The sequence below is a fragment of the Penicillium oxalicum genome, chromosome IV (assembly GCF_001723175.1).
Source record: "Penicillium oxalicum strain HP7-1 chromosome IV, whole genome shotgun sequence".
Lineage (NCBI taxonomy): Eukaryota > Fungi > Ascomycota > Eurotiomycetes > Eurotiales > Aspergillaceae > Penicillium > Penicillium oxalicum.
Window position 1 is genome coordinate 3,437,897 of NC_064653.1, and position 12,738 is coordinate 3,450,634.

Consider the following 12,738-nt stretch of genomic DNA (forward strand, 5'->3'; position numbering starts at 1 on the left):
GCGACACAGACACGGCGTGGGAGGGGAGACGCAGGCGTTGCTGATTCGGGGCCAACTCCGTTTGAGATGAATGGAGGGATCTCGCGGTAACCTCGCCTGCAGGTGGGGCGGTCGAGGGATGATTGGGAAGACGGGTAGCGCTCCAATGCAGCAAACAACGCCCCCGAACACACTCGAGAGGCAGACAAGGTATGAGGGTGAGAATGTCCACAGGACGGAGAGCCAAATGGGAGGGATCTCTCACGCCAGGTTTGGACTGATCCCGATCAGTTCACTCCAATTCAACAGTCCGAAGAGAAAAAGACCACACAGAGTCACAATGTGGCGGACACGAGGAGAGAGAGATGACAGGATGGTAGGACAGAAGCTGTGGAGCTCTGATCCGTGGGAGCAGAGCAGCAAGAGTCGATGTGATAGACGGGATGGAGGTGATGGGAATGACCCGGAACGAGCCAAAGAGGTAAATCGAGGAAGAGAAGAGAGTTTCGCTGAGACGTGTGTGTGTGTGTGTGTGTGTGTGTGTGTTCACGAGGACACGAGGGAGGAAGAGAGAGAACGCGGAAGAGAGGGAGATGGAGAGGGAGAGGGAAGGAAAGTGAGAAAAAGAATGATGGAGTGATGGAGTGATGGAGATCCTCGTGGAGTGACTGATGACTGACCAGAGGGGAAGTAGGAGATCATCACACGCCCAGAGGCGACAAGATCGAGACACCGAAAGGTTGAGGTAATTAGAGACCGACCGTCAAGCGCTTTGTGGTCTGACGGAGGCAGTGTGGTAGTACTCTTTTTTTATTATTATTATTATTTCTTTCGTGTCCTTCTCTACTCGACCGTGGATGAGGTATGGTTCTCGACACCGGCTATACAGGCAAATCGAGTTGAAAACCGAAAGGCGACTTGAGCAATCCCGATCCGACTCCAGGGCGAACTGAAGGGGGAGCAAGAGAGACACTGGTATAGTACTTGTGTTGCGCAAGCCAGGTCGGTTGGGAGTCGGTACATATCCGAAATACACATCTTCAGGGCTCTTGGACGGGTCCTTGAAACACAAATAGTACCAGTGTATAGAACCCGAGTTGAGAAATTTGTCTCCAACCGGTCTATTCCATTGGTACATATTGATTTTTATTTTGCTCTGCCGTCCAAAGTCACAAGCTGCTATCCGAATCTACCTACCCACTACCAGTAGGTACCTACGGCACCCTATGGTACAGTTGTATATCCCTAGAGGCTACAACACCACTTTTCGTTGACTGAACAAATATGGTTGCCTCATTCATTCGACGAGCTCGGAAAAAGTTCCACGCTGGACCAGGTTCCATACCAGTTTTTTTTTTGTCCTAATTTTTCTCTTTCATTTCTGTTATTTTTATTTTTTGTATGTCCCAATTTGGGAGGGAGAGAGGGGCGGTTTTTCTTTGGATTTTTTTTTTCCAGAGGACTTTTCGTGAGCTCGCTCGCTATTCCCCTCATCGCGTTAAGGCGCATCTTCCGCATAATTGACGCACCTGCCCACCGCATCCACCGCAACCCCCAACCCCAACCCTCCTGGAAATTGCTTGGGGGTCCTCCTTCGGCCGCGGAACTAGCAGGACCGACCGGAAAAGGGCGCGACAGCCAAGTTAGCGCGCGATCGGCACGGCTGGCGTCACCGCGGCCGCCAATCGGATGAAGAAAGCGCGCCCGTCTTGTCCAAGTCGCGCGGGTCTGAGACATGCGCTCGCCGAGGACTGAATGTACACCTGTGTGACCGATTTCTCTCGGTTTTCAGTGAGCTACAGAGAGAGAGAGAGAGAGAGACAGAGGGAGGGAGAGGAGACGGAGCCGTCACTGACAGTTCGCAGATGGGAGGATCGTAAAAAGCATAGATGGACTGCAGGAGATCTCTCGCTTCGACCCATTCCTTCTATACACGATTCTGATCTGAGCATCTTCGATGGTCAACATTCCCTTTCTATTTGACACATGCGACAATCCGTCGAATGCTACTCCGCAGGCATCGTGTGTCCGGCAGCCCTGACATGACGATCATAACCCGCTGGCTCTGCCCGATTTTTTTTTTGTTTTTTTTTTTCTCAAAAAGGCTCACCTAGGTCAAGCTGAAGGGCGACGATGGTTCTGGCCCTCAGCTAGGATCGACTCTTGAGTGACTTCCTCGATGACCACAGGTTATACCTAGTGCTGAGGAAGATGGTCCCTTGTCTCGTGTCGTGAGACCGTACAGATATCGTCTCTCATTCACGATCCATAGCGTTGCAATTTGCTTCCGCCATTGGGGAGACCCCAACGTTTGTCGCTTTTTCGCTTATGCGGCCTCTGCGCAAGGCTCTCCTTTTTCCCAAGTCGCGCCGTCCCAGTGGGGCGTAACGCCGACGGTGGCGCCGCGCGGGTTGGGCGGTTATGCATCGCTTATCAGCTGGCTCACCCAAGGTTCTCGGACTCTCGGGCCTCTGCCTCTGCCTCTGCCTCTCTACCGCTCTCTTTCTCTTGAGCTCTCAAGCTCTCAGGCCTCCCCCGGGTGATTTCCTGGTGATTGTCTGGACCATCCGGCGATATGGTCGGTTCTGTATAATTTTCACTGCCACTCGTCATTGCTGATAGGGACTTGTGACCAAGGGCAAGGAGCAAATTATCACTGCGACAGAAGTCTTTTGATTGCACCGGACAGGAGGGTCTATCTTTTCCGTTTCGGTCCGCCAGTCCAAAGTCCCGCGCGCGCCTCGTCAAAGCGCCTTCGACGGATCTACCCTTGTTCTCACGGTGGTTCTATCGAGGATAGTTGATGGTTGTATGTAACCTAACCCTTCAACCCGACTCCTACTGGAAACCCCCCCCCCCCCCCCTGTCCTCTGCATCATTCCTGGCCCCCCTCCCCCTCCGCATTAGTGGTGGCCCCGGTTGATCTTCTGCATCGCGGCGATTCATCTCTTTACGGTAGGTCCAAAACTGTATCACATTGGCTAAGGGGAAAAAAAAGATGATGGTTCGTTGAATTTCCCATTTTCGGTTGCTCTTTCCCTGGGAATTGATCATCGAATCCTCTGGTGGTGGATCCTACTCTCCCTCTGGGCCCTCTCCTACGATCGATCAAACCGTTAGGACCTGGAGTCCACCCGAAGGAAATATGGGAACAACGTCATATTCTCACTCCCCGCTCCGCCGTCAGCAGTCACCAGGCCGCCATGCACCAGTATTCATGTAGCACTACTGTATGTAACTGCCATTACTTACCTCCAGACTAGTGTACGTTTCCAGTAGTGCGTCCTCTTCCCTGTCCATGGAACCACATGGGTGATCACCCTTTCTTCGCAGCCCGTCCGCTCGTCAGCCGAGTCCTACCCGTGATGCGCACAATGTTGCGTCAACCTCGTTGCCCAGTGCTGCGGACCATGTAAACGGAATGTCTAATGAGTGAGGGCCACCGCCATTGTACAACGACAGCACTGCCTCTCCGTGCCCAGGCAGAAGAAAAGAGACAATTGAACGGCGGCATGATCTCTGCCCATCCACTCCCCCCAACCCCCCTGTTCAGTTGGAGACTCGACGAAAAATTCCTTCGTGTTTTAGTTTTTCTCCGAAGGTCGCAGGGCCTCGTTCGGAGGGCTCGACGACGAGAGATCCACATTTCTTCTTAGTCCCGAGTCCCGACCATCACCAGCTCCCGATTTGCCATTTGCTGAAGTGTTGGGACGAATTCGGTGTTGGACGTTCAAAGATACCGCGAAGTCGCAGTGTGGTGTTGTCTGTCCCCCGTCGTATGAGTTTACTCTCTCTCTCCCTCTCTCTAGTGAAAGAAGACCGCACGAAGCATGACATTTGACTTTGTGATGTCCTCGGCGTCAACCTCCATGACCGTCCCGTTCTTGTCGTCCAATCTCTTGTATTGGCACAGACGCTTATACTTCTACTGTGAATCTTCAGACAACCGAATGCAGTATCCAACTACATACTCCCCCTGACCCCGGCGGCAGCACAGTCCTGGCGTTGCATCCTGATCGAGTACGGGTATGGGATCCGTTCCAATTTCTTTCCCACGACATGGGCCCCACTCTCCCTAGTGACCCTGGGGTGGTGGGAGGGGTTGTGATGGCGGCGGCACCAGGGAGATGGCGATGCACGTCGCCAGATTGATTGCGTTCCCGCCTTGAGCCAAGCATGATCAGGACGAAATACACTCACAGGGGGGGGGGGGGGGACTGGATTGAATTGACAAACTCGTCTATATGCACCATCAAATCAATACGGATATAAATGATACCGGTCATCATAGAACTCAGGCAAAGGGTTGGTAGTAACACCTCGGCGGGTAAAAGAAGGTAAAAGAGAAGGAAAAAGACAGACGGACAGGCAGGCAACCCCCAAGAAAACAAAAAAAAAAAACGAAAAAAAAGGGAGAATCGCAAGGCCCAAGCAAAGTCAAAACGCGAAAATGTAAAAATCGGGGGAAAAAAAAAAGAAAAAGAAAAAGAAAAAGTCGATGCTACCGCCAGGCTGGATCGGCAGTTCATTTCGGAATCTCCCCAATATCCTGGATGAGCTCGGCTTTGTTATTTGTAGGACTGGACCACGCAGGAGTCCAGGAGCGCCAGAGGACCAAGGGCCGGTTGGTGCAAGAGAGCGGGTCCCGCTGGGAAAGAGAAGGTCCGCCGACCATGATTGGATCACCTAGGACTCCATCCTGCAGGTTGTGGAGACGTGAGTGCATACCTCCAGTGTGCGAGTATGCAGCGATGCACTTGTGAGTGTGCGGTGGGTCTCGAGCCTAGACTAGGGTGACGGAAGAAGAGAGCCAACAGTCGCAATCACTTCCCACTGGGTCCTCTAGACCTGTACTGGCGCCGGTACGACTAACACGGGCACCACCCTCTCGAGGTGGGAGCGATTGTCGACAAATCGATGCACATGCACAAGATGGAGAGAGAGAGAGAAGAGAGAGAGAGAGAGAGAGAGAGAGAGAGAGAGAGAGAGAGAGAGAGAGAGGCCTTCGCGCTCACTCGCGACGTTGTATTCTAGATGAATATTTTTGGAAGGGGGAAGGGGAGGGTCTGCTTCTCGTGTTCTTCCATCTTTGAGGATTGTTTAACCCGGCCATGCGGCGGTGGTCGGACACTGGGATTACTACTTGGATGGTCTAGTCTCACTTGACGCACTCGGTCTTCTCTCGTAGGACAGTACTCTCTGAGCCTGCTCGTCCAGTGCGCATCACTTGCTTCTCCCATTCCATTTCAACCCGCCCAGTCCACACCTCCTTTCCTTCCTTGGGTTTGTGTGAGTCGTGACAAGATGAGTGCGAGTGCGAATCCAAATCACATCCAGATCTCCATTTGCCCCAAATGAGTCTTCTTGTGCGAGAATGGTCTCAACAGTGGGCACCTTTTTTCAGTGTTTTCAGTCCGATAGATCAATCGTCATCACCGTCCGTCTTCGTCCCAAATACTCCTCAAACCCTCCCCTCCCGGTTCGATTTGATTACCCGCCCGAGTCACGCCGGGGTCACATCACGAGGGCGAAGTGGACACCTGGAAGCCTAAGGCTTTACACCGCCGACGGACTGCTGATTCTGACTAACACTCACTCCGGCTCCCGGACACCAATGAGGCCGGGACAGGAAACCAGCTCGCCAGGTGAGCCTGCATGCCTGAGGCTTGAAATTCAAGATCACGGGATCAAGGAGCCTAGAGGAAGTCATGTGATGAGAGCGCCTGACTCAGCATCCATTGACGCGGCCCGAGGGCAGGCGGCGGATCGAGATGGTAACCATCAGCGTCACTTGCTGTAGTTCACCCACAGTACAATTCAAACACCAACGACAGTTCGCGGCGCATCGCAACCACCGAGTGCTAATTAGCTAACCACACTGTAGTCCATCTCATCGCCATTCAACTTTTTTCTTGTAACTCCTTGAAATCGGCAAGGCGCCGAAGCGCCAACATCAATTTTTTTGGCGGTTGCGTTTTCTGCCCTTTTGCGCCAGGCGGTCCCTGAGGCTGACGAGCTCGCGATTCAGTCCGCCCATCTTGACGCGCCTTCACCGCCAGTATAGTGTTCGATCTTCGAAGCAATTCCAGAACCTTTCCTTGATAGCGCAGCCCCCTCTTTTTTTTGGTGCTCCTGCAATCCACCGGCAGTGAGCTGCTAGTCTTCCTCAATTCATATCGTGTTCTGGAAGCCCCTGTACGTAGAATCTTTCCCCTCCTTCTACATCATAGATGCCGGAGCTCGCTTGACCCAAAGAGAGGGTCTTCCGGCACGCGCTCATCGCGGTTGGCGGTTGTGGTTGCGAACCAGCTACGGAGGGTTTGCACCCGGTAGGCGGTCAACTGGTCAAGAGAGCTCATGTGTTTGGGTTCAGCCAAAGGACCCCTCCACTTCGTTCCCTTTGCTGTGCCCCACCAGTCGACAAGCAACCCCATCAATCAAACCTGCCAACCTCTGCTTGGCTTCTTCTCGTCACTATCTTCACTCTCTCATCGCGCTGATCCCTCTAGTGTCGCTTGCGGCTCCTCTCAATTCTTTCGCACCCACTTCCTGGACCACCCTCTCCCTCCCCCCCGCTTTTGGATCGACCTCCCTCTTCGCCTCTGCCCCGGGTTCCAATCCTGTCATTTCAGCACGCCTCGGTGACGGCCATTTCGTGAGGGCGAACGCGCCAATCTCTGCGGCGGCATGTCTGTATCTGTACAAGAGCTGGACAATACGGTCCGCGCCTTCTTTGAGGGCAAGGGCGATGTGGTACGTCATGGTCCTTTTCGCGTCCCCCCCCGTGAACTCTGCGGAGACAAACCTTGTCTATGATTATCAGACCTTGAAATTCCAAGCTCACAGCATCATACAGCAAAAACAAGCCCAGCAAACCCTGACCGAAGTAAGCTTCATCTTTCGGGTCATGCTTCTCCGATACTCACTGCGATGCGACGACCATTCTCCCCATCATCCTGGGTCATCCGGAGCACCTTCTAACGTCTTCTAGTTCAAACAAAATCCGGATGCCTGGGTCACGGTGGGCAATATCCTCCAGGAGGCAACCTATCCTCAAACAAAGTGTGAGTTGGATCTGAAGAAGTTGGACTGATATGATGGCTATATTGGTCCATCCAGGCTTGTGGAAGGGTTTGCTGATAGACCTCTTTTTCCTCCCACTCTAGACATTGCTCTGCAAGTGCTCGACGATGTGATCATGACCCGGTGGAAGGTCCTGCCCAGAGATCAATGTCAAGGTAACTTTACCGTGTTTATCCTTCTTCTATTTCTTTCCCCCCTTTCCCCTTGTTGGGGGGGGCTTCGTACCTGCTCCAACGGGAGTCTAACGTCAATCCGCGTCTTGTCTTCAGGCATTCGAAATTTCATCGTCAATTTCATCATCGAAAGCTCCGGCTCCGAAGAAAAACTCCACTCTGAGCGCACCTTTTTGAACAAACTCAACCTGGTCCTGGTCTCGATCCTCAAGCAGGAGTGGCCGCACAACTGGCCCACCTTCATCAACGAAATCGTCTCCTCGTGCCATGCCAGTCTGTCCATCTGCGAAAACAACATGGCCATCCTGCGCCTGTTGTCCGAAGAGGTCTTCGACTTCTCACAGGACCAGATGACCTCGGTCAAAGCTCGCAACCTGAAAACCTCCATGACCCAGGAATTCGCCTCTATTTTCCAGCTGTGCTCTGAAGTCCTCAATACCGCTACCCAGCCTAGTCTCGTCAAGGCGACCCTCGAGACCCTGCTCCGCTTCCTCAACTGGATCCCACTGGGCTACATCTTCGAAACGCCGATCATCAATACCCTCCTCACGCGATTCCTGGACGTGCCCGACTTCCGCAACTTGACCCTCAAATGCTTGACTGAGATCGGCGGCTTGCAGATTGGTGCGCCCTATAACTACGATGAGAGACTCGTGCACATGTTCACCGAGACCTTGACAACGGTCTCCAACGTGATTCCCTTGTCGCTCGACTTGAAAGAGACCTACGCTCGGAGCAACTCACGCGACCAGGAATTTGTCGCCAACCTTGCGCTGTTCCTCTCCAGCTTTTTCAGCGCCCATCTGGATGTAGGTGGTGCTTATCGCAAATTTTCCCATCAGACAGACGTCCCCCTTGTTTTCCGATGGCCTGCCTTTTGTCACGCGCGAGGCTACCCCTTTCCCAACGCATCCGAGAAATGTTTTTGCTGACTTGAACCTGTTTCGTCATCAGCTCATCGAGAAGTTACCCAACCAAGACTTCCTCACGCACGCCCATTTCTACCTGATCCGAATCAGTCAGATCGACGATCGTGAGGTCTTCAAGATCTGCCTGGATTACTGGACGCGCCTGGTTCAGGAGCTCTACGAAGAAATGCAGCAACTACCCATTACCGACATCAACCCGCTCGTGACGATGGGGGTGAGTGGTCTATCCAACGGTGGCGCGCCGCACCCCAGCACCTTGGCCAACTATCCCCTTCGCAAGCACAAGTACGAGACCGTGCTCTCAAATCTGCGCACGGTGATGATTGAGAAGATGGTCCGTCCCGAAGAGGTCTTGATCGTCGAGAATGAGGAGGGTGAAATTGTCCGCGAGTTTGTCAAAGAGAGCGACACCATTCAGCTGTACAAGACCATCCGTGAATGCTTGGTTTACCTTACCCATTTGGACGTTGTGGACACCGAGACCATCATGATTGACAAGTTGGCCAAGCAAGTCGATGGATCCGAGTGGTCCTGGGCCAATTGCAATACCCTGTGCTGGGCTATTGGATCCATTTCGGGTGCCATGAACGAAGACACGGAAAAGCGCTTCCTCGTGACCGTCATCAAGGATCTTCTGGGCCTGACGGAACAGAAGCGTGGCAAAGACAACAAGGCCGTGGTGGCCAGTAACATCATGTACATTGTTGGCCAGTATCCGCGATTCTTGAAAGCTCACTGGAAGTTCCTCAAGACCGTCGTCAACAAGCTCTTTGAGTTCATGCACGAAACCCACGAAGGTGTACAAGACATGGCCTGTGATACCTTCATCAAGATTGCCAACAAGTGCCGGCGACACTTTGTCGCGCTGCAGCCCGGTGAAAACGAGCCTTTCATTGAGGAGATTGTTCGCAACATGAGAAAAATCACCATGGACCTTTCCCCGCAACAGATCCACACTTTCTACGAGGCGTGTGGATACATGATCTCCGCTCAGGGTCAAAAGACTCTTCAGGACCGATTGATTGAGAATCTCATGGCGTTGCCCAACTCGGCATGGGACCAGATCATCGCCGAGGCCAACCAGAACGCCGCTATTCTCCAGGATGGCAACACCATCAAGATTATTGGCAATATCATGAAGACCAACGTGGCGGCTTGCTCATCGATTGGAACTTACTTCTACTCTCAAATCGGCCGCATTTACCATGACATGTTGAACATGTACCGCGCTTCCAGCCAGCTGATCAACGACGCGGTTGCTAACGATGGTGCGTACTGTCCCTGGTGCTAGTCCGAGAAATAATGACTTGCTCTTGGTAGTGGAAGCCTGGGAGTTCATGCTGACAATCTATACGCCTTTGATACAATTTAGGCACAATCGCCCCCAAGACCCCCAAGGTCCGTGGCCTTCGCACGATCAAAAAGGAAATCTTGAAATTGATCGACACCTACGTGGAGAAATCCGACGATGTTGACATGGTCAACGCGAACATGGTCCCTCCTCTCCTCGAGGCGGTTTTGATTGACTACAACCGTAATGTGCCCGATGCTCGAGAGGCCGAGGTGCTGCATGTCATGACTACTATCATTCACAAGCTCCACGTAAGTTAATCTCCGCTTCTGATCTCGTGTGTCTGTTTTTCGCTATTATTCACCTCGGACAACTTGTACTCACCTGCTGTATGACAGACATCAATGGAGGACAAGATTCCCGCCATCATGGACAGTGTCTTCAGCTGCACCTTGGAGATGATCAACAAAGATTTCCACGAGTACCCCGAGCATCGAGTCCAATTCTTCAAGCTCCTTCAGGCTATCAACTTGTACTGTTTCCCCGCGCTCCTGAAATTGGATGGCACTCAGTTCAAGTTTGTTATTGATTCTTGCATGTGGGCTTCCAAACACGACAACCGGGAGGTGGAGAGCACTGGTCTGACCATGTGCTTCGAGCTGATGAACAACATGGCTGAAGCCGATGTGCAAACCTCAAGCATCTTCTTCCGCCAGTTCTACCTTCCCATTTTGCAGGACGTTTTCTTTGTTCTCACCGACAGTGACCACAAGGCCGGCTTCAAGTCCCAGGCCATGCTCTTGTCTCGTATGTTTGAATTTGTTGAGACTGGCAAAATTCAGGAACCTATCTATGCTCCCGAACAAGCGCCCGCCGGCACGACAAACAAGCAATTCCTGCAGGAATACGTGGCAAACCTGCTTCAGAATGCATTCAAGAACTTGCAGGAGTAAGATTCATTCCTTGAATCCCCCCCTCCCCTCTTTTTTTTTCTCTCTCTGACGCAAGAACCCTTGCCCACGTGTGGCTGATCATACTGACTTTCTTTCCACCTCAAATAGGGCTCAAATCAAGCAGTTTGTCCTTGGCTTGTTCGCATATACCAATGACTTGAACAAGTTCAAGACTCACCTGCGCGATTTCTTGATCTCTCTCAAGGAGTTCTCTGACGATAACGCCGATCTGTATGCAGAGGAGCGTGAACAGGCTGTTCGTGACGCTCAAGCTGCTGAGCGTAGTCGGGCAATGAAGGTTGGAGGCTTGTTGAAGCCTTCGGAGATGGATCAGGAGGATGAACTATGACTGGATCAGGAATTGCGCACTGAATTCGCCCCCTCGGCGCCGGTTCACGGTTCCGGAAAGTCTGGGATGCCGGATTCAACGAGGAATGATAGCCTTGATGACGGTTGGTCTCTCTATGAGCTTTAGATCAATTGAAAAATCGGAAGCATGAATATGCAAGTGGAAGTGCGACACGTGAGCATCTCTCCTCCAGCAAACACGGCGCGCGCACACATACCGCAACATAGAATCCCCCGGATCATTGGCTCCTTCAACTCTCCCTCTCCTGGACGGTGCTATGTTTCATGGCGCATGAATCTACGCAAAGCTCCCCTTGTCGATCGTCCCTTGATTCTTTATGATTTTCGCGTTTCTTTTTTTTCCATCCCAGTTTCACTTACCGCAGCTGATGTCGCCATACATTCATGTCCACCCAGTAATACCCTTGGGCTGGTCTTGTTGGATTTTCTTCTGATTCCGTTTTTGGTTTGTCTCTTTATCCTCCGCACTCACTTTCCCTCTACTTCCTGTCATCCACCATAGGCCGATCTGGATAGCGGGTCTTAGGGAGATACGACTTCCTCTTTTTTTTCGTTGAAAAAAAAAACGTAAGAGACCTCCAAACACAGTAGAGATGAAGCCTAACGCGACGCAGCGGAGAACGGTTATTTAAGGAGACTCTCACTAGCAATCGATTTCAGAGCCTGCGCAATTGCAGCTCTCCCTTTAATATTAGGTATTTGATCCGAGACATGTTGCAGGTACATTTTTTAAATACATTTGCTTAAGTCTGGATATACTGATGGGATAAATTAGTAGAGACCTATGCTGGGTACCCAGGTACTTTCTTGGTAGAATCGCTGAAGATTCGCATTTCATATTCCTTTCGGCAGGGTATAGCCGTAAATTGCAACAACGAATCAATCTTCCTCTCTATTCTCTACACGATAGCCCAGTAATACCAATGTCGTCGTTTGTTGAACAAGAATTTTGAATGTCACAGTTTATATTTATCGACTTTCTCTGGCAACCGATATCCAGGGAATTCGCCCTTTTCCGTATCTATTTCGACTTTTGACCTGATAACTCGGCAAAGGAGGATATAGGTAATGAGCTTGATAGCGTCTGTGTCGTGATCGCTCATTTAGTGTCATAGTCTTGGTGGAATGTGAAATGCCACATGTAGAATTGGTGGTGTATCTTCACATAGGTTTTTCCATTAGGCCAAAAGGTCTAGTTCAAAGTATTCGTGAGAATAATTTGTATAAAGGAAACAACGTCAAGAATGTCGCTCAGAGCTCAAATTGGGCCAGGGCTTCACATGTCTTGTAATATAGATGAGAGCTTTCATTATTCCAGTGAGCCGGGGACACAGTTCTCAATATACATGGATCAAAGCAGCAAAGCGCGAAAATCTCCGAGGGCAGATCTCGCCATGTCCATCTGCCCCTCTGGAAGACATATATCTTATAGCATTCTTTGGAATAACTGGAGGTCAGCCCAATTCATACAAGAGTTCTCCCAGTGACATGACTCATCCGTGGAAAGACTGCAAGCATTTCCCTCGTGCTCTCTGAAAGGCAATATTGAGGTCTTTCAGAGGAGATTGGCTATTTGTTACGCTGAGACTGGATGGTAGCACAAGTCCACATTTCAATCAACCTCGGCTAAAGAACCAGTCGATTCTTAACCTTGTATAATCGAATGTCACTCAGGCGAACGCCAGCGTGGCTGGCAGCTGCTACTTCTACCACTTCTGCTTTGTCTATTTTTCCGGCAGTTCTGTAAGGTAATCCAGCGCTGATTCGATGGTGAAGAGGCCTCAGAGAATACATACGCGTCTTTACATACACGAGTGTATCTTGTTCCCACCTCAAATTCCCGTGCGAATACTCTCGTCACCCTCTCGAACAAACTTGTGAGTGCTGATTTCGGGCTTATACGTCTGAGAGCGGATCACTTAATCTGGTAGTATGATTATGATGGCGAATAAAAAACTTGC

At 51.3% G+C, this 12,738-nt stretch overlaps 2 protein-coding genes across 2 annotated transcripts; one reads left to right on the forward strand and one right to left on the reverse strand.

The window, feature by feature from the left end:
• Positions 1–4,504: 4,504 nt before the first annotated feature.
• POX_d05927 (uncharacterized protein) lies at positions 4,505–4,705 on the reverse strand (the record flags this gene model as incomplete). The annotated part of the gene is made up of 1 exon (XM_050114761.1): positions 4,505–4,705. The coding sequence occupies one exon, from the start codon at positions 4,703–4,705 to the stop codon at positions 4,505–4,507; it is 201 nt and encodes a 66-aa protein (XP_049969712.1).
• An 888-nt stretch (positions 4,706–5,593) lies between these two features.
• Positions 5,594–10,757, forward strand: POX_d05928 (Exportin-1; the record flags this gene model as incomplete). The annotated part of the gene is made up of 9 exons (XM_050114762.1): positions 5,594–5,753; positions 6,489–6,865; positions 6,971–7,043; positions 7,146–7,217; positions 7,332–8,044; positions 8,190–9,432; positions 9,537–9,766; positions 9,854–10,404; positions 10,517–10,757. The coding sequence occupies 9 exons, from the start codon at positions 5,594–5,596 to the stop codon at positions 10,755–10,757; spliced, it is 3,660 nt and encodes a 1,219-aa protein (XP_049969713.1).
• Positions 10,758–12,738: the final 1,981 nt, after the last annotated feature.